This window comes from Eublepharis macularius, chromosome 2 (genome assembly GCF_028583425.1).
Source record: "Eublepharis macularius isolate TG4126 chromosome 2, MPM_Emac_v1.0, whole genome shotgun sequence".
Classification (NCBI taxonomy): domain Eukaryota; kingdom Metazoa; phylum Chordata; class Lepidosauria; order Squamata; family Eublepharidae; genus Eublepharis; species Eublepharis macularius.
The window spans coordinates 196,089,839-196,112,268 of record NC_072791.1 but is presented as its reverse complement, the minus strand read 5'-3'; the positions used below and the strand labels follow the sequence as shown (position 1 = coordinate 196,112,268).

The window sequence follows — 22,430 nt, the reverse complement described above, 5'->3', positions numbered from 1 at the left end:
AAATGTATTCGATATGGTTTTATTGTAAGGTTTAACCTGATTTGGGGCAAATCCACACGACCTTGGTGCGTCCTGGAGTTGCACTAAATGTTTGTTAAACACCCGGAAGTATAGCGTCTTTCTAGCGTGATTTCAGAAATTGCACTAGAAAGATGCTATACTTCCGGGTGTTTAGTGAACATTTAGCGCAACGCCGGGACACTCCAAGGGTGTGTGGATTTGCCCTTAGCCTCAGGACTACTGTGAGTTGGGGGGATCTGGGGGAAGGTCAAAATTCTGGTAACCTTGGAAGATCATGTTGCAGGGGAAGTAATTTACTCATCATATTTTTAAAACATTTTTTTAACATTCGATTTATATACAGCCCTTCAGGACAAGTTAACACCCACTCAGAGTGGTTTACAAAGTGTGTTATTATTATCCTTACGACAATCACCCTGTGAGGTGGGTGGGGCTGAGAGAGCTCCAAGAAGCTGTGACTGACCCAAGGTCACCCAGCTGACTTCAAGTGGAGGACTGGGGAATCAAACCCAGCTCTCCAGATTAGAGTCCTGCCGCTCTTAACCACTACATCAAACTGGCTCTCAGTTTGAGATAGAAATCTCAGGTCCATCAGATAGCCCCCACACTTGATGGCTTATTTTAAGATTTCCGAGTATGCCTGCTTATGGTAACTACTGCACATGCACACTGGAGATGAGAAGCAACAATCAGGCACCAGCAGCCCAACTTCATGTTTATGTTTAGCAGAAACCCATATTGTTGGGTTTTTAAATACTTTTGGTGCTCATCCCTCTAAAACCACATGATTGTGACTTCTCACATTCACAGATACCATATTGTATATTTCCTAGTGGAATACAGAAATATTACCATGATTACTTCTGTCCACTGTGCCATCACCTCATTAGGGTTTGGGATGCTGAGGACCTAGCAAACCTACATCTAATGGAAGATGAGGGCTTAACAAATACCCAATATTTCTGGACCAAGGACATCAGAATACGAATACGACATATATCATTTCGTTTATGTGCAGCTTACTTGCCTACAAAACTATCAAAGCAGATTATAAAAAATTCGTGCCACTTTATAGATATCCATAAAATTCCCACAAAGCTCCCCCTGAAAGCGAGTTGTACTTAAATTCCAATGAAATTAATGGGACATAGTTGAGAGTCAGACTATAAATGGAAATAATAAATAAATATCACATTTTCATCCTGCCCTTTCTTAAGGAACTCAGGACAATGTACATGGTTCTCCTGAGATCCAGTTTACCCTCTATGAAGTTCCTATGATCCCCAGTATTGCCTTTGCTAGTCTTCTTCCCCTTTTCTGGTTGGATCCATGCCTCCTCCCCTTTTGAACCATCTGCCTGCCTCCAGGCCATGAGCCCAGGCAAGCAAAGTAGCATCAAGTAAACTGCTCATTCTATTTCACTTGATAACAAAATTCCCTAGGTCAGTGTGAAGCATCACAAGGGAGTAACAGAGACTGCTTACTGTCAAGGTGACCAGGTTATTGGCTGGTTGCAATGACCCATCCCATACTGTGGCCTGAACCTTTTCTGCTGGCAAAAGCAGGACGAAGGCCCTTTTGACCATTAAAATAATGTGCTGACTTGAGTATGAACAAAAACTATGAGAGCTGCAGGAAGGAGGTGCATCAGGTGAGAAAAGCTGGTAGGTTCCAAACCCCCTTAATGTGTTATTCTCATACTGTAGTTTGAAGAGCCCAGTTCACCACACCTCAGCCATTTTGCATGAGTGGTGTGCCACAAACGGGAAGCCACAGACCAATGTCATTTCAGCTTCGGTACATCCAGTAGCTTTTCTTCAGTCTAATAACAACATCAGACATGCAAAATGTTCCAGAACAAATTGTGCGAAACTATATGTTTAATAAAAAAAAATGGTAATACATTTGGTCGTTACAATGTTTTGTTGTAAACAGTCTCTATAATTAGGGATCCAATCAAAACATACCAGTATCGACTTCTGTTTGGCTCTTTGGTAAACGAAACCTTTCAAAAAGTTTGTAAATTGCAATCAAGTCAATGGGAGGTATGCAAATATGTAGGCTCCCGTCCATTCTGGTTTATTGCCTGTGCACAGATATGCTACAAAATCCCACTGAAGCCTATGGGATTGAACCAGCCTAACTAGGTATAGCGTTGCAGTGTTATATATACCAAGTTATTTAAGTCATTATCAGGCTATTTTTTATTGCATTCATTTAGCTAAACTGCATTCATGGGAGGCATTTAAACTTCGCTAACTTTTTAAGAAGCTGGTTTCAAAAAGAATGTATAGCTTTGGATGTTCAATGTATCAGCGATCTGATTATACATAAAACTATGCCCTTACAGAAACAAAGAGAAGCTTTTTAATAATGGCTACATTTTGATAAACACTTTGCTGATTACAAAATACAGAATGAAAAATCATTGTCAAGAAATGCGATACTATATTTGTTCTTTATTTGTATTCTGATGTTCTGACACTGAAATTTATGGTAAATTTTGCAATTTGAAGCATCTGAGCTATTCACATTTAAACAGCATTTTCAAATCATGGATAAATCAAAATGAGGCCCAGTAATAGTTTTCCTAAAGTGTGGCATCATTCCATTATGTTCTGACATGATATCATTAAAGAGGTTTTAGGATAAGTTTTTTTTTCCCCTCCAAATTGAAAAGCACATTTTATCCTTTTATTGAATTCGCCTTTGTTTACATAGCCATGATCTTCCTGCGATATTGTAATGATCAAGAAAAAGTACCCTGCACTGTTTATTGGTAAAGAAATTAACAAAATGCTTTATCTGAAACCAGGACAGTGTCTTTAAAGGGAGAAATTTAGTTCTTCTTGTTACCACTTCATTGCAGAACACTTCTTCCAAACCGTACACAATGGTCTTTCAAAAGTTATGAGAACATCAAATAAATCCCTGCTTTACAGTCATTATAATGCTGTTCTGTTCTCTAGCTCATCTATACATTATCATCAACCGCTTGACTTTGAATCTTTATAAAAAGAAATCGGCACATAGTAAAGTTTTCTTACTTGTTCTGTCTACGGTATGAAAGCAAACAAGCAGAATGAAAAGTGATCCGCTAACCTTCGGCGCTGTCGTTCTGAGCATTTTCTGATGACATCTTGTCAAAAAATGTTTTGCCACCTTTTGCTTCTGGGTCTTTCAGAAGAATGATGGAATGACTCCCAGGCTGATTCTTAAATGCTGGCGATCGCGAACTTCTCTCAATTTCTACTTCCTGTTAGAAGACATTAAGGGGATGTGTATTAAAAAGCTATCAGTAGGAAACAGATGTGGTTGTCTGGGGGAGGAGGGCAGGAGGAGGCGAGGGAGGGAGCAGTGGGATTCTATTACACAACTGATGTTTTCCAATATTCTTCTGGGGAATTCTCTATAGCATTGTACTAGAGGGCTGGGAATGTACATGGACAATCAGTTTACATTTTGACACAGAAACTGGGTAATTGCTGCTGTTCTTAATTGGCATTTATTTTATGAGCATTTCACCTTTCCCGGAAAGAAAGACTGCTTGTAAGAGTCACAATAAAAAAGGTCCTGAGTAAACTGATGCATTCTTAAACTACTTTAACATAGATCCAGAGGAGTTAGCCGTGTTAGTCTGTAGTTGCAAAACAGTAAAGAGTCCAGTAGCACCTTTAACCAACTTTATTGTAGCATAAGCTTTTGAGAACCACAGCTCTCTTCGTCAGATGCATTTGTGGTTCTCGAAAGCTTATGCTACAATAAAACATAACATGCATAATATAATCTAACGGCAATTTTGGAAGTTGGCTGTGTTTCAGTTGACTTTTAATCAACTATGAAAGCGTTCATTTTGCAGGTCCAGAGTCAAGGGCTGAGGGGGCAAGAGTAGGACATAGAAACACCAAGATGACTTGTTGGAAATAAAAGGCCACAACTTTATTGGTTTATTGGGTACCAATCCAAGCATTTGCTGACCTGCTTGCTGGCCTAGGACCACCTTCAGCCGTGATGAAGGGGGAAACCACTGGGGATGAAAGGCCCTGGGGACTCCACATGGGTGCAAACCTCTGCATGGATTCCCCTGCTGCCTGGGAGTGAGCATGCCCCAACAACCCCCGACTGGGCTTTTTCCTGCAATGCATCACCCCCAAGAACCCTTAAAAGGATCCCAAAGCATAAAGGAACTGGGCTCGCAGGCCCGGTTTCCCCCCAAAAGAATCCATACCCAGTGCCAAAACTGTCCCTACCCAAAGTTGTGACAGAGATAACCACAATGCCACCAAACACGCTGCATATCCCAAAAGCAACGATCAACCAGAAAATTTCTCAAACCCATGAGCCATTGCAAACTCCCAACGACCCCCAGAAACAAATATGGGATGGGAAGCAGGTTCAGGAGTGGAATGCTGGAAGCCCAGCTGGCTCTGTCATTTATCCCCACCAGGCAGACCAGAGGGAAGACTTTGCCCTCAAGGTACACTGGCTGCGACCCGCCCCACCAGATGTCCAGCCTGCTCCTGATTGGCTGGCTGGCAATTTTGAACCTGGGGTTGCATGTGCAGCCCACAGAGGCAAATGGGAGCTCCCAGGCGCTCAAAAGGATGGTGGCTATTGCGTGCTGCACCCTCTCACTTCATGGACCGCAAATGGGGCCCCGGATAAGTCCAGGGCTAAGTGCTTTGTAATAGATTTTTACTAATCATCACCACAAACTCATTTACCTTCCAAGCATTTCACACCGTAATCCTCACATGCACACAGAAAACCGGTAGTTAAGTAGCCCTTTAGAACAAAATACAGTATCACTAACTAACTGTGGTAATCTGAAGAGCTGTTTATTATCCTCTTGATTTGACAGTTAGGACGTAATAAAGAAAGCGTATCAGCCCATCTGGCATTAAAAGCCTTGAACACACACCCTGTGTTAAATAAGTAAGCCAAACCAGTTGCAGCCACAATGGTTGATGACTTGAGACATTGAATGGGAACCAGACGGAAAAGGTCCCTAGTACAAAATATTTTATTCCCTGATGGTATAACAAACAGGTATCTTTGCAGTAACTACAGAGAACTAATGACTGTTGAAATCTGCTCTATGTGTTCAATTAAAGCAGTTTCGACATAAAATGTAACAGCATAACTTCTGAAACACATTTACTGCATTTAACTTATTTTGGTTGTTTTGTAAGGCAGAACTGTTCTCTACATTTTGGCTGTATATGACTAACCATTTTTTTAAAGAGACTCCTATTGACTTTTTTTTTTTTTTGGTAAATTGTCTTCTACCTCATGCTGGTTATGAATATCCAGTAAACACTGAATAATGAGTAAAACCTGCACCTGTCTGCAGAGTAGCACCTGAAATCAAGACTCTTTGAGTTGCCAAAGTTGTACCAGTAATCAACGAGAGAAAAATATGCAGCAGCGGAAGACAGGAAGAACATTCATGGAAAAAGCAAAAATCAGGGCAGTAGGAGAGGGAAACAAAACAAGAATAGCGAGGGCCATCGGCAATATGATCGTTGCATTAATCTAAACTACACAATGGGACTTTCTTAAGCTTTGAGCTCTTATGCAGCCAAATACTTTGCATGTTGTTAAACTGTATGTTACCTCAGTCCTTAACACAAGAAACAGACTTATATCAAATCAGACCATCAGTCCACCGAGGTCAATATTTTCTACTCAGGCAGTCAGAGGCTCTCCATGGACTCAGACAGAAGTCTTTCTCATCTCCTACTGGAGATGTTATTATTAGAGATAGGCACGAACCGGAAAAAATCTGAACCATGTGATTCGTGGTCCGTCAAATTTCACGAATCAAAAACCTGCCCCTGGTTAGCGAACCAGTTCTTTGGTTTGTGAAAATGTCACATCCAGGTCAGAAAATCATCACTTCCGGGTCAGCAGAAGGTATGCAGGAACTCCATCCCCCATTGCCTAGGAAACTGATTGATTGGCACCAGGCTGTCTGTAGTGATGAACCAAAAAATGAACCAAACGAACCAGCCTAAAGTTCGTGGCGGTTCATCAGAAATGGGATCTGACGAACCGCTGGTTCACAAACCACAAACCGGCCTGGTTCATGCTTAATTTTGGTTTGTATTTCGGTTCATGCCCATCTCTAGTTATTATTATCCCCACAACAATCACCCTGTGAGGTGGATTGGGCTGAGAGAGCTCTAGAAGAGCTGTGACTGACCCAAAGTCACCCAGCTGGCTTCAAGTGGAGGAGTGGGAATCAAACCTGATACTCTAGATGAGAGTCCCACTGCTCTTAACCACCACACCAAACCTGCTCTTTGCACTTATCTTTACTGAAGGTCAAAGCAGTTTCTATAATATTTTCTACAGGAACAGTACTAGATGGTTACAACCAAAGAAATACTTTATGCATTTTTTCTTTAAGACATTTGTGTTTTGTTTATCTTCCTGATGAATCTCCTGTATGTTATATGTCTGAATCAATTAAAATTGAGGCTTTGAAAAAGTGTTGAGAAATGACTAGCTTCCCATACAATGTAAAATCAACCCATTTTGAATTTTGCAATTCTAATCTATTATTTAGCTGTATCTGCCTGAGTGCAAATTGACCAGCATAGAGACAGAAAAGGCCCTGTTTCCACTCCTCACCTTCAACATAAGTTCAGATCATGTATTGGGCAAGAAGGACAAGTAGATGAGACATGCACAAGTCTTCTTTCCCAGTAATGTCTTTTTGTGATATGCTATGCACAGACTTGAGCATTCGCGCTAAGTGGGGAGAGGTTACAGAGTTCTAATGGAGTTTGGGAAGCTGTGTCTTTGCAGACATGGATCATGCACCCAGTAATACTGTGGAATTTAGGCAGGCTCATGAGTACAGAAAAGTGTCCCATGGTTCTCATTGTTTTCCATCCACCCACCCCTTTCCCCACTATGAGCTGACAGGTTCAAAAAGGCAGCATCCACATCCCATCAAACGCTTCACTCCAGAAAACTCCCATGGCAGATAATCAAAAACTCTTCAATAGTGTTCTGAGGAGTACAGCCAAAGATTTTTGGCAGCTGTCACAAGCCTGTACCTGTGAAAATGCCAGACGAGCTGAGATTTAGTTGAGAACCTATTGTGTACAATTAAAAGGAAGGGGGAATGAAATGTACATGACACAGTGACATTTTAAAGTACTGTTTTGACTCCTAACGGAGAGAGCGCTAATCATGATGGCTAAAATTATTGTTTCTTTCCAAACAAAGACAGGTTCTTGAAAGAACTCTAGCAGCATTATAGATTTTTAGTAAACGACACTTCTTCAGAAAACTGAATGCCATTTGTCAATCTGGTTTTGTTTTTAACGTTTGAACAGAGTAGCTGAAATAGTCTTAATATGGATACACAACTGAAGCTATTGCCATGAGAACCTCTGGAGCTAGCAGCCAATCAGCTCTTAGTCTGAGAGTCAAACCTAGATCTGGGCAAAAGATCAGCCAGTGGAGAGAGCAGACTCATCTATCGGAAGCCCCCCCCCTTTTTTTGTTTGGTTTGCTCTGCAGATTGTTAGCTGCTTTGGGTTTCCACTGGGGAGAAAAGCAGAATATAAATAAATAAATAAATCTGGATCCACTCCTTTCTGTTGTGCTAGAAATGAAGATACGATTGGAACACTGTTCCATGCTTCTGAACAGTCTGGTGTAATGGATGAGAACAGCAGGACTCTAATCTGGAGAGCCAGGTTTGATTCCCCACTCCTCTGCCTGAAGCCAGCTGGGTGAACTTGAATCAGTCACAGCTCTCTCGGAGCTCTCTCAGCCTCATCCACCTCACCAGGTGATTGTTGTGGGGATAATAATAACACACTTTGTAAACTGCTCGAGTGAGCATTAAGTTGTCCTGAAGGACGGTATATAAATTGAAAGTTATTATGTTATTACATTTTATTTATTTATTAACAAGATTTTTATACTGCCTTTTTGTTGCCATAAGGCCACCAAGGTGTCTAACAAATTAGAATATACAAATTAAAATCTCATAAAAACCATTAAAACCAACACACACACAATTTAAAACTAGAGCTTCAGATAAAGACAACAGTTAAAACATTGGGGTGGGAATCACTGAGGGAACATCAAACGAAACAACAAAGTCTTCACCCATTGGAGGAAGACAGCAATAGAAGGGTATAGGTGAATATCCCTGGGGAGAAAGTTCCAGAGTTTTGGAGCCACTACTGAGAAGGTCCTCTCCCAGGTTGTCACCCATCTAATCTCAGAAGGCAGGGACACCCAAAGCAAGACCTCTGAAGATGACCGCTGTGGTCAGGTAGGTTTATAAGGAAGTAGGTGGTCCTTCAGGGAAGTTGGTCCCAAACCATATAGTGCTTTAAACAGCAGCAGCAGCACTTGAATTGAGCTTGGACAAATGGTCCAGACCAGGTGAAGCAATTAGCGTAGTGTTCCTGCTCCTCCTCATCCCATTCTATGCCTATAATAACTAACTATACCAGCTGATAAGCACAGTCCCAGTGGACCAACTCCATGATTGATCCTATGAGCTGTTTTCAGCACGGTGACTCATAAGATTGCGCAACGAGAGTTCTTAAACTGAGGTCACTGAGAAGTGAAATGTTATAAGGTTGATGGTTTGTATCCAGACTGCCTATGTTTTCTCCACAGTTACCCTAAAGACAGAATGGGGGGGAAACTTTGGTGATCCATAAGTTTTCTATGTCCTGAACTGTTTGAGAAATGTCTTCATTTATAGAGGTAATTTTAAGCTGAAAAGTACTGTGCATGTAGAAGGAGAAGGGAAAAACAGGGTCGTATTTTAGTCTCAGACAAAACTCCTAAAGCTGACTATTTTTTCAGGAAAAGGCTAGAGGCAATCTTAAAAGAATGGCAGTGACAAAGATTTCCCTATAAATATTTTTCACTTGTCTGATTGGTTCTTCCAAGTGGCACTGAAAAATCCTAATGGCCAAACTTTTAACCATTCCCAAGCGGAAATCCATTTTACATGAATGTCTTGATAATGAAGCCTTGCCTTGCAAAGGACATTATGTACAGTCAGATTTGTGTTTTGTCCTGATTCTTTCATAAATAACAGTGCAGTCTGATGCAGAGTTGCTCAACTCTAAGCCCATTTGTTTCAAAGACCTTAGATAGGAGTAACTCCGCATAAGCTTACACTTGGGCATCCTTATTTTATTTATTTAAAATATTTCTAAACCTCCTTTCCACCCAGCTTAGGTTAGGGTCCCCAAGGTAGCAAGCAATACAAACATTAAAAAAAAGATTAAAAGCGCATATAAGTACAGAAAAAACAATTAAACAATATATAAACAATAAACACATGACTGGGAAGAAGGATCAATGAGAATCAGTGAGGGACCACCACACAAAATCAAAAAAAGTCTTCACCTGCTGGTGGAAGACAATAGTAGAAGGGACAGATGAGTCTCCCTGATGAGGGAATTCCATACTTCTGGTGTCATCATGTCTAAGAAGGGCCTTTCAAGAGTTTTATTTATTTATTTATTTATTTATTTATTTATTTATTTATTTATTTATTTATTTATTTATTTATTTATTTATTTCAAATTTGTTTTCCGCCCTCCCCGCGAGTGGGCTCAGGGCAGATAACATATTATCATAACAACATAGTTGCTACCCATCTAGCCTCAGAGAGCAGCGTAGGGTTGCCAAATGAAAATTACAACGGCTCTTCAGATGAGAGATGAATTCCCCTTAGGGTTGCCAGCCTCCGGGTGGTAGCTGGAGATCTCCCGGAATTACAACTGATCTCCAGGCAACAGAGGTCAGTTCCCCTGGTGAAAATGGCTGCTCTGAATGGTGAACTCTATAGCGTTATACCACACTGAGGCCCCTCCCCAAGCCCTGCCCTCTCCAGGCTCCACCTCCAAAATCTCCAGGAATTTCCCAACCTGGACCTGGCAACCCTAATTCCCCTGGAGAAAATGCTTGCTTCAAAGGGTAAACTCTGTGGCATAATAGCCCTGTTGAGCTCATTACCTGTCCTCCCTGGGCCTTACCCCCAAATCTCCAGTAATTTGCCAACCCAGAATTGGTACCCCTAGGGCAGGAGCACTCAAAGCAGGCCCCCCCAAGATTTTATGTATTTATTTATTTAGATATGTATTCATATCCTGCTTTTCTCCCCAATGAGACATTCTATCCTCGCAGCAACTCTGTGAGTCAAATTACTCTGAGAGAGTGACTAGCCCAAGTGAGCTTCCATGGCAGAATGGAGGTTCAAACCAGGGTCAAATCCACATTCACCCATTACCCGCATGTTTCTCGGATATCTTCCGTTTGCCTCCAATCCGCGATTTTTTCCTCTTCATTCACATTCCTGCTTCCAATCCATCTTTCTCATGCGTCCCTCCGGTCACACAGCCGCTTGAAAACCGCTTTTTTGGGCGGGACCTTTTTTCTCCGCCCATTTTTTTGAGCACGCTTTTCCGTTATTTTGATCTTGCCTTATAAAGAAACATCATTGAAGATAATGATGCCTCTCTTTCCCCCACTGACAGCACTGATGGCTCTCTCCTGTTTCTTTTTTGGAAATTTGGAAGCATGTGGGAAGCTTTCGTGGGCATTTCCTATGCAGGACAGTTCAGTGCCTGAATTTTACTGAAGTTTCACTTCCTTGGAGTGTCATTATTTCGATATTTCATAATTTCGATATTACAGTAATATAAAATTAAAAAAATAAAAAACAGTTGAAAAGGAAGTTTCGTGAATCCGTTCTGAGGATGGATTCACCCCAAAATGATTTTTCAAACTACCAGATTTGATTCAGAAACAGTATAATCAATAAATCCAATGCTATGAAGTCAAAAACAGTCTTTTGCAGACTACGGAGCACTTGCAAGTTGAATCAGCCAATAGGAACTCTCGGAACGGCCGGAGAGACAGGAAGGGGGGTGGTTTTTTAAAAAAATGCGTAAATTGCGCATTGGCCCGTTCATGGCCACTGTGAAACTCCCGTTGAAAACCTGTGACCACATGTTCAGGAGAAATGCAAATGAAATGCGTCTGTTTAATGAGGTAATGTGATCGGCACTCGGGATTGCGTGGGGAATGCGGGGAACATGCGACTTAGAATGAGTAATGTGGATTTGCCCCGGGATTCTCCCAGATCTTAATCCCACATAGTAACCACTTCAATTTACTGACTGTACAACGCAGATGCCTGTAGTGGTTGGGTAGGTTCATGTGGGAGTAGGCAGTCCTTAAGGTAGGCAAACCACAGGCTGTATAGGGTTTTTAAATGTCAATACCAGCACTTTAAATTCAGCCCAGAAGCAAACTGGTAGCCTGTTAAGGTGGAACAAGACTGGAAAGACATTGTCCGACTCCTTGTGACCCATTCCAGCCAGAATTCTAGGTGCAGCATTCTGCACCCATTGTAGTTCTCGGACACTATTCCTTAGACTCACAGAATTGCACTTGAAATGCCTGAACAGAGCATGTTTCTGAATAAATGGAGAAGAGAATGGACAAGAGAATGAAAAGGAAGAAGGAAAAACTAGCATTTCCACATATCAATTCTGCAAATATATTAAATATTCAGGATCCAAAGAAGCACAGGCATTTCCGGCATGAACAGAGACTTTGGGGGCTCCCTCTTCAAAAAGCAGGCTCTGCCTTCCTGAGAAGCCACTGATGCGGGTCAGATCAAAAGCGTCATGAGATGTTGTAGACAGAAGCAAAAACTGGCAAAGTCCCACGCATATATTCAGAAGTGATTTAGGCGTACGCATGGGACTCTCTGAAGCTTATGGATGTAAATTTCAGGCTAACAGAGTATAAATCTTAGCCCTGTGATACATTATTACTCACTGATAATTTGCATATGACAGATTTTACTTTCACTTAATATGTCCTGCCATTGTGACAGTAAACTAAGGCTATGATCAGGAGGCACACGCTCATTTCATCTCGATTTCAATTTTTAGAGCCAAGCCCTGAACTGCAAATTACTTTTCAAACTCTACAATACCAAAAAGGTGATTTTTTAAAAAAAACATTCAGTATTGGGAACTGCTTCATTAAAAATAGAGTTAGCCCCTTGAGTCTATACATGCCTCTTGAATAAATGTAATAGAAAAAGCCAGTTTGGATTTCCCATTTATTCAATTCCTTGAAAGTATTGTGTGCCAATATTCATATGTACATGTTTTGCCTTCTAGTTTTCCTAATTAGAGTCTTTGTTAATAATTATATGGACATTAGAATGGTATACATATGACCACAGGCCTGCAGGGTGGTGGAGAGTGTGGGAAGATATGGATATAGGCAAAGACAACATAATCATGCTACGAACGGAGAACAATGGAAAGGCATTGGTATATACTTCTTGAAGGAACATTTTTGCATCAGACTCGGTCATCCTCCCACCATGAAGAAGAGGAGTAAGAAAGATGGGCAATATTAGAGGGTCTGGGAAATGCACATGACTTTTCTTGCAAACGTATTACATTTTTTAAATTGTATGAATGCTTCCTCCATATACCATCAAACCATTGGGCTGGTAGCTAAGCTAGGTATTGCCTGCTCTGTATGTTAGCAGTTCCCCAGGATCTTGGCAAAGAAGGAGCTTTTCTCAATACCTGCTACCTAAAATTCTTTAACTGGACTTTATTGTGGATCTGAAGGAGTACAAGTCAGGCATACATCTGCCTGCCTGCCTGCCTGCCTAGCTATCTGCTTTTTGAAAATTCTCAGAATGACAACTCATAAAATCAATAATACACAATTGTATTAATAATAAGAGTGTGCTTATACACCGCTTTTCTAGACACTGACAGCTCTATTCTTAATAAATAGTACATGCTGCACTATTATTAATAAATAGCACGTTGCAAGAAAAAAACAGCAGCAACAATAAAACAGCTGTATAAAAATTCCCAAAATGAGGCTGATTATGAGGACTCAGGATGAAAGTTTATTTTCCACAACCTCAGTGAAATAAAAGAAGCTTCATCTCTTCCTTGAAGGCCATGAACAAATAGGCTTGTCAAATTTCAGTAGGAAGTAAATAAAATGGATGCCTCCATAGAAAAGGCTTTCCTCTCTTTGATGGCCAGCTTCAGACAAGTCCCCACTTCAGAACATGAAAACACATACAGAAGAAGCTTTACCCTGAGAGGTCCCAGTTCCAAACTATAAGGTTGAAAAGAGCCCATTTAACTCATTTGGCAAATAATTAAGGTGCTTGTACCATTCTCAGCCTTAGTACAATACATTCTTTGCCGTTTATTTCCTTTAGCAAATGGGCTGCCTCATTCTGAACTGACTGTGGTTACCAGACGTGGTCTTTAAAGGCAGCCCCATGTTGAATGTGTTGTAGTAATCCAGCCAAGAAGTTACTAAGGTTTGTATAACAGTATCCAGGCCACTCTTCTGAGGCTTTTAAGAAGATTACTTTAACATATATGCTAGGAGTAATACTGTTCCAGTATTACTTCTTGGCTGTGTGCCTTGTCTAGATGGACCTGAGTTCCCCCATTTGGTAACTTCTAGATCCATCTGACTACACATCATTAACATGCCTGTTTTCTCTAGACTGATATTCTATTTGTTTACTCTCATTCAATTCACTACAAACTCCAGAAAACTGTTCACCACTTCCACTGCCTCACCAGGGCTGAATCCACACACCTTTGGAGCGTCCCGGCATTGCGCTAAATGTTTGCTAAACACCCAGAAGTATAGCGTCTTTCTAGTGCAATTTCTGAATCGCGCTAGAAAGACGCTACACTTCCGGGTGTTTAGAGAACATTTAGCACAACACCGGGACGCTCCAAGGGTGTGTGGATTCAGCCCTGGTTTTAATGAAAAAGAGAAATAAATTGGAGTATCTATATAATAATGCTTTATTCCAACCCTTGGGACAATTTTCCTTAGAAGTCGCATGCAGACAATAAAAGGCATAGGAACAAGATTGATCCATGCAGCGCCACCCAGGACAACTCAGATGGGATAGAAGGTCGGACACCAGCACTAAGTTCCAGAGGATGTTGGACAAAGGAGAATCGCTGCAAACATCACCTAGTCAGACAGTCCAGAAGGTTGATATCACAAGTCTCTGAGAGTTCCAGAAGAATTAATATGGCTACACTCTCTGAATCCATCTCCAAGCAAAGGTTGCCAACCATCACATTAAAGCAATTTTCAACTCTGGTTCAGACAAACTAGAAAGGTAAGGTTCTTCTAGATCATGCATTTCATCCAACATTCCCTGGAACTGCTCCAGCACTACATGGTCCATCACTCTGCTCAGCAACAAACCGGAATATACATATGTGCGATAATACAACCGGCTGAAGGATTTTATTCTTGTGCTGAAGTATGGGAGAAAAAATAAACCCCTCATGCCTGTTATTGAGAGAAGCCCCCAGCTGTGAAATGTAAAACACCATCAAAGATATATGCCATTCTGATTTATCTATAAACCATTCTGCAGTAATTTCAGAGTGCTTCTAGACTGACCCTCTGAGATTAATAGTGCTCATCTGCTTTATATATTACCACTGATGTACTGGCTGTTATGCAGCATTTTCAGAGTCTTTTCCTCTGAAGAAATCACCTCTTGAGACCCTGAACACACACACGTACAAACATTTCCAGATCCCAAAAGATTTTAACATACTCAAGGTCACACTATCAAAAATGAAACTAATATACAAACAAAATATCTGCATCATGAGCCATTGAACTGGGAACCATCAACAAAAGAGAGAAGCGACATGTTTTTGTTCCTGTTCCCCTGTAAGAATTCTTCTTCTTCTTCTTCTTCTTCTTCTTCTTCTTCTTCTTCTTCTTCTTCTTCTTCTTCATCATCATCATCATCATCATCATCATCATCATCATCATCATCATCATCCAACTTGGAAAAATTTAGCAAAGAAGTAAGGCCAAGCAAAATTTAATCGGTCAATTTCTAAAGCAATGTGGATAACTTCACAGAAGAACTGTAAAAAGGTTACTGGTTATAATAGCCCTATCCAATGTAAAAACGCTTTCATTTATGTAAAAACGTACCATACGATGTAAAAATATTGTGGCCGCTTAAAGCAACAGGCAAGCTAAAATTAAGACCATGATGAAAAATAAAGTTAACAAGGGACATGAAGCTTTTATAAGATTCACAGAGGTACTGATGTGCCAAGAAAATTACAGCTGTTGAAGATTAACCTTTGCTCACTTCTACGGCTGCCTTTGCTCTGGATAGTTTTGCTGTTCTTGTGGCCGAAAGTAAGGAGGATGCTTTTTTACTATTTCATATGAAATAAAGTTTTCTGAAAAAATGATGCTAGATCCCAAGTACAACTATAAACACTGAACCCCACAATTAAAATAAAGTTTCGAGTTCAGAGTCAATGGAAATTTTAAAAAAGCGTACCATACCACAGTACCATACCACCCTCCACTCACATATTAGAGCAGCAGGAGCATGGGAAGTGCACAAGAATGCCACAAAAGTAACACAATAACAGTGCAAGCCTAAGCAGAGCGACATCCTTCTCAATCCATGGAAATCCACGGGCTTAAAAAGGTGTAGCTCTGTTCAGGACTGAAAGGTCTTATGAAAGGTTACATGACAGCCTGTTCTGTGTTTACTGGGGGAAGTCCCACTGAAGTCCATGCATCTTGCTTCTAAGTTAGCCTAATTCTGTGCATGCTTACATGCACTCCACTGAACTCAGTAAGATGTACCTCTTTGTAAATATGTAAAGGATTGGACTGCTCAGGAACCCTAACTCCACCACCTCTGGAGGAAAAGGGAGGAACAAGTACAAACCTATGCATTTGTAATTATTTGTTTTTAACTTTGAGAAACAAAGAAGAGGTTAAATCCTCCCCCACTCTTCTTCACATAATATATTGTAGTTATGAATATTATGAAAAAAATTACAGGAAAGAAATAACCTGGTCTCCTCATCTTGTACTCTGCTGAGCTTATTTTCCTTTGGCCTTCTGCTAGGACCTTGGTCCTTTCCTTGCCCTCGAACTCATGAAGTATCAGCTTTGGAAGCCGGTATTCAGCTGGAACGCATACTACTGCACTGGTGCTCTGTTAAAGCCCTTCTGTAGCACAATAGCCAAGCCAGTAGCTTTTTTTTATCGAGAGGAAGAGAATATATTTACTTCTATTTATACTCCACTTTTCTGCCCTATGGATACCTAAAGTTGCTTACAACATCATTATCCCCTCCTCCACTTTATCCTCGTAACAACAACCCTGTGAGGTGGGCTGAGAGTGTGTGACTGGCCTATGGTCACCCAACAAGTTTCCATGGAAGAATGGGGATTCAGTCTTCCAGTTCCAGGGAGGCAGGACTTCATTGCTGGTGAAGCCCTGTGGATTATCTCATAGATTATTGGTAAAATGGTGGTGGAGAGGGCCTTCAAGTCGTAGCTGGTTTATGATAACCCCAGTGGGGTTTTCATGGCAAGAGACTAACAGAAGTGGTTTGCCATTGCCTGCTTCTACAACCCTGGTTTCTTTGAAGGTTTCCCATCCAGTTACTAACCAAGACTGACCCTGCTTAGCTTCCAAGATCTGACGAGATCAGCTTACCTGGGCTATCCAGGTCAGGGAATTGGCAGAATGGGATTGGAATATTAAGACTAGGATTCTACCTGTTTTCCCTTGAGGTTCCATGATGGGGGGAGGACGAGGACTGTAGGTGTCTTCATGCTATCTCTCCCCTACCTAGTTGTGCAGATGTGCTTTAAAAGGCTTGCTGGAAGGCAAAAATGTTTGTAATTTTTTGTATTTAGAAGGCCCTAAACTGTAGCTTCCTTAGCTGGTGCAGAAATCTGCCTCTGGCCATTTCTGGCCCTGGTTGGGGCTAGCATCTATATGCTGCTGCTTTCTGAGGGTGGGACATGCTTGATGGCAAAACACACTACAACTGGAGCCAATTGGGGTAGTTACTAGTTTGAGAGGTGGCAGGAGATTTTTTGACCTCCGGTATTGTCCTGTAAATCTAGGCAGTCTCTATCATAACCAGCGCTTTTTTTCTGGGAAAAGAGGTGGTGGAACTCAGTGGGTTTCCCTCAGAGAAAATGGTCACATGGCTGGTGGCCCCGCTCCCTGATCTCCAGACAGAGGGGAGTTTAGATTGCCCTCCGCGCCACTCGGCGGCGTGGAGGGCAATCTAAACTCTCCTCTGTCTGGAGATCAGGGGGCGGGGCCACCAGCCATGTGACCATTTTCAAGAGGTTCCGGAACTCCATTCCCCCGCATTCCCCCTGAAAAAAAGCCCTGATCATAACTAACAAAAACAACTAAACCGGGACTCAACAATCTTTGGAGACGAAAAATATATTCAAATTTTTGTGTTATAAAGTGCGAACAGTGCAATAAATACAAACATAAATACAAAATGCGTTATACAAAATTTTGAAGTGCCAAAATACAAAGTCCAAGCATATATACATATATCACAATGTTTCTGTTGTCCGGAATCGTCAAAAAAAATTTTCAAAATTTTTTTTTAAAGTGCTAGTTGCCAGTTGTCAGTACATCAAAGGGAGCCGGTAGGTAGGGAGTTGTGCACCGTACTTATATATTCACAGTCCATAAATATGAATGTAATTAGACGAACGCCGACGGGGGTTTGCTTGCAAATATCATTAACCCGTTTCGTGAGTACTGAGACTCACTTCCTCTTGGGCTTAAGGCGATTCGGACTGATCATACAAGACAATGAGGAAGTGCTCTACTACTGCGCCCAACTGATCCAGTTGCTGCTGCTGCACAGGGCTCGATCCCATCCATCACAAAGTGAGTCATCTCACTCGTACTTGGTCAATTCAACATAAGGACATACTAAGGGTGATAAAATAGCATGTAGTTTTCAACATCCAGCATGTAAGCTTCCTTATCTTTCTTCTTTCTCTAATGCTAAGAGAAAGAAGAAAGATAAGGAAGCTTACATGCTGGATGTTGAAAACCACATGCTATTTTATCACCCTTAGTATGTCCTTATGTTGAATTGACCAAGTACGAGTGAGATGACTCACTTTGTGATGGATGGGATCGAGCCCTGTGCAGCAGCAGCAACTGGATCAGTTGGGCGCAGTAGTAGAGCACTTCCTCATTGTCTTGTATGATCAGTCCGAATCGCCTTAAGCCCAAGAGGAAGTGAGTCTCAGTACTCACGAAACGGGTTAATGATATTTGCAAGCAAACCCCCGTCGGCGTTCGTCTAATTACATTCATATTTATGGACTGTGAATATATAAGTACGGTGCACAACTCCCTACCTACCGGCTCCCTTTGATGTACTGACAACTGGCAACTAGCACTTTAAAAAAAAATTTTGAAAATTTTTTTTGACGATTCCGGACAACAGAAACATTGTGATATATGTATATATGCTTGGACTTTGTATTTTGGCACTTCAAAATGTTGTATAACGCATTTTGTATTTATGTTTGTATTTATTGCACTGTTCGCACTTTATAACACAAAAATTTGAATATATTTTTCGGCTCCAAAGATTGTTGAGTCCCGGTTTAGTTGTTTTTGTTTCATATTGGTACCGGGACCGCCCGTTGTTGTTTTACCTGATCATAACTAAGTTAAGTTTCTCCTATCCCACCCATTCTGAATTGGAAAACAAATCAATATTGCCTATTGGACTTTATAGCACCTCATAATCCTACGTGGCAATTTCAGGTTTTAGAGTGGGAACCACAAACAAAACATCTTTGTGTATTATATTTCTACAAAAAAACCTTACCTTTATTAATTGCTTTAAAAAAAAAAAAAGCTAGCTTGAAGTTGCTTTTAGCTGCCTCCAGGAGTCTTTTGCTTTCAAACACAAGCACATATTTTTGAAACGGAAGCCAGGCTTAATTGTAATTTGTTCAGGCACACATTTCTACCCTCAGGGAAAAAAATCCTCATTTAAAATCATTTTTTATGAGGAATAACACATGACAGCAAAAACAACAACCCCTTTTTATACTGTCCAGCACTGGGTGGTAATTTAATGTTTGAGGAGATGGGGGAGCAAAATTGTGGTGGCAGATATCTCCCCTGGCTCAGGTTGCCAGGTTCCCTGGACTTGAAATTGGGGGATGGAGGGGATTTTGGAGGGCACACCAGGAGGACTTATCTGGACTAGATTGGGGGCTGGCTTTCATCAAATCAGCCCCACGCACGACCCGTCACTTCCACATCAAGTTGGGAATTATCTCATTCCCAGAATGATGAGTAGTTCTGGAACATGCCCCCCCCCCGCCACGAGCCAGGTGAGAGGTGGCAAGGAAGGTGGCAGAGGCTGGAAGCAGGGAATCCCCCACTTCCCTCGAGGGAAGGAGATCCCTACCTCCTGCCCTATATGAGACCAGTAATCTATGTGAACAGATCAGATGCATGTGGAAATACAACTAAACTCTGCATTCATGGTTGGAGACCACTGTGCGGGCAGGGGGGGAGCGTGGAAAGCAGACCTCTTTATTATGCAGACACAGATAGCATTTGTTCATACAGACTACTTAACAGGTATAGGTTAGGGAAGAAGGCTTCTGCCATCATCTCCCCACCCCATAGATGTTTTAACATCTGTAACAAGCTTTCTATTCATTATGAACAGATTTCCCAGGATATGAACAAGCTGTAAAAATTAGGGATGCTATAGTTAAGCCATATGCCAGCACTGTCTTGGGAAAAGCATCTTCTCATGCAACTGGTAACGGTACAGAGCCTAACACAAAAAGTAATTCTAAACTAGAGAGATGCAAGGCAGAGAGGTACAATTGGATTATTACAAAAAGCAATAATTCAGGTACCTATATACCTTGAAGCCTGGAAAGGAACTTTATGATTAGGTCAGAATGTTATTTGTGTACGTAGCCTAAGGCCTACCTTAAGGTACATTCATTTCTCCAAGCTATTTGTTCTTTCCAAGATATATATTTCTACGTGTATTACTGCTTTGGAGGTTCTCCCTCTTAAAACACTGATAGCTCAAAGAAACCTTGGGCACTTTTGTTTCTTTCTTATCCATTGCATAATTATTCTGTCAAGTAATTCTTTGTTCTGTTGAGAGCGGACTTCTAGATTTGTTGTGCCTTGGCTTTGTAATTCTTTCTGTGTCTCATGTACAGTTATTATTTATTACGCACTGATTCCTCAACCTTTTTGAACCTGTGAGCACCTTTGGCATTTTGAGAGGGGGTGATGAATGCCACCCCAAAATGGCTACTGAAGGAGGCTGAGACAAATGAAATGCCTCCTTCCATGTACCTCCTGGGAAGAATAAAAGCCTGAAGAGAGAATAGAACCATAAACGGACTAAGGAAAGGCCAGGTGTTTCAGTTCTCTTGCTTCTCTAGTACCTGCCTGTTATATCACCCAAGGAAAATCCTTTCATTTGAATGAAGGCAACCAATAACAAACCTTGCCTTATAATGGACCAGCCTGCTTTCTGAAAAGCTTGGCGAGCATCAAGGCAACTACTAGCAGGTGACAAGGTGCACAATGCTGCCACATTGGGGAACTCTCTTTTACCGCATATGCCTGAAGAGTCTGGTTTTTATCCAACTGTGACATTTGAAAAAGCTCCTAGTTTCCTGATAAAGCACCTTTCTTGTATCAGAGAGGCTGCTGCCCTATAAATTTCAGTCAAGGACTCAAAACTGGGATTGCCAACTCCTCCTTAGGCAATTTCTGGAGACTTGGGAATAGTGCCTGGTGAGGGCGGAGTTTGAGATGGGGAAGCAGCTCAGCAGGATGTGATAACATATGGTTATCACATGGAAATCAGTGGTTATGGATATGTGGATATGGTTATGGATATGGTTATCATATGGAAATCAGTGAACAGATTATCCTTTTAAAAAGGGTAATCAACAGCTGCAGGATCCCTGAATTTAGTTAGTGGTCTTGGTACAGGAGAAGGAGGAAAAGGTTAACCCTTTCCCCTGACATCATTTCTCCAGCCCCAAGTGGCTCTGGCCAACTGAAACTGTGAAAATGGGGACAGGGTTAGCCATCTCTGTACTGTAGTCTAGATTACAGACGGGCATGAATCCAATTACGACCCCAAAAAACGCATGAACCAGGCTGGTTCGTGGTTCGTGAACCATGGTTCGTGGAAGCTCCTTTCTATGAACTTCCACAAACTGGTTACTAGTTCGGGTTCGTTTGGGTTGTATTGGGAAAGGGACAGTTTAAATGGCCATTTCCCCAAGGAAATGGCCATTTAAACTTTTCCTGCAGCTTGCAAGCAGCAGGGCCCTTTAAACTATCAGCTGGCAGGTGGCAGGGGGGGATCCCCCCTTGCAGCCTGCCAGCTGATAAAGGGACCTGCTGCTTGCAAGCGGCAGGGCCCTTTAAACGGCCCACAAACCCCAGCCCCGGCCCCCACTTACCTTGATGACTCCTGTGGCCCATGGCCTCCTCCCCCTCCTCCTGTGAGGGATAGCAAGGCTGTTTTTAGCCTCCTCTGCCCCTGCGCAGGCCCGCAGAAGGACGGAGGAGGCCGAAAATGGCCTTGCCACCCCTCAAATGGCCATGCAGCAAGCCATTTGAGTGGCAGCAAGGCAGTTTTCAGCCTCCTCTGTCACTCTGAGGGCCCGCAGAGGGACGGAGGAGGCTGAAAACTGCCTTCCTGCCCCTCACAGGAGTAGAGGGAGGATGCTGTGCACCACAGGGGAAGTTAAGTGTGGGGCTGGAACTGGGGGTGGGATTGGTGGGGGTGGGGTTTGGGCAGTTTAAAGGGCCCTGCAATGGGCATGTCCCTTTAAACTATCAGCTGGCAGGCGGCGAGGGGGGATTCCCCCTCCCGCTATCTGCCAGTTGATAGTTTAAAGGGACCTGCCGCTTGCAAGGCAGGAAAGGGCCATTTAAACTGTTAAATGCCACTTTCCCTGCTGCTACTAAGCAGCCAGAAAGGGGTATTTAAACTTCATGAACCACAAACCATGAACTGGTTCATAACTGGCCCCAGTTCCGTGCCAGTTCATGGTTCCTGGTTCATGAAAACCCACTAACCATGAACCTCATGGTTTGAGGGGTTCTTTGGTTCGAGCCCATGTCTAGTCTGGATACAAAATTTTCCCCTCACACACACGTAGGAAAGTTTCTCTTAAAACCTTTTCTGGCATCACAGCTAACAAAGCCCTAGGATAACACAACATTCTTGGAATTTATATTTTCAAGTCTCTTGGAGGATTCTGAGGTAAGTTCTACATACTAACAGCTTTAGAAAACACTTACTTTCCATTTTGTATTAGTGTGTTATACAATATCCCCAGAAAGTTTTGTTATACCTGTTTAGATGCAATTTAATTCAGATTAAGTGGCTTCAGCCATCAGTTTTACTTAAAGTTTTACATTAGGGAAAGGACAAAAACTATTTATCCACCCTTGCACACAATGG

At 41.8% G+C, this 22,430-nt stretch overlaps 1 protein-coding gene across 1 annotated transcript in view; it reads right to left on the bottom strand.

Annotated features, from left to right (window-relative positions):
* Positions 1-3,196, bottom strand: part of XIRP2 (xin actin binding repeat containing 2) — a 101,856-nt gene extending 98,660 nt beyond the window's left edge. Inside the window, exon 1 of the mRNA XM_054970114.1 lies at positions 3,124-3,196. Within this exon, the coding sequence (XP_054826089.1) occupies positions 3,124-3,160 (37 nt within the window). The 5' untranslated portion in view covers positions 3,161-3,196. The remainder of the gene's footprint in view (positions 1-3,123) is intronic.
* Positions 3,197-22,430: the final 19,234 nt, after the last annotated feature.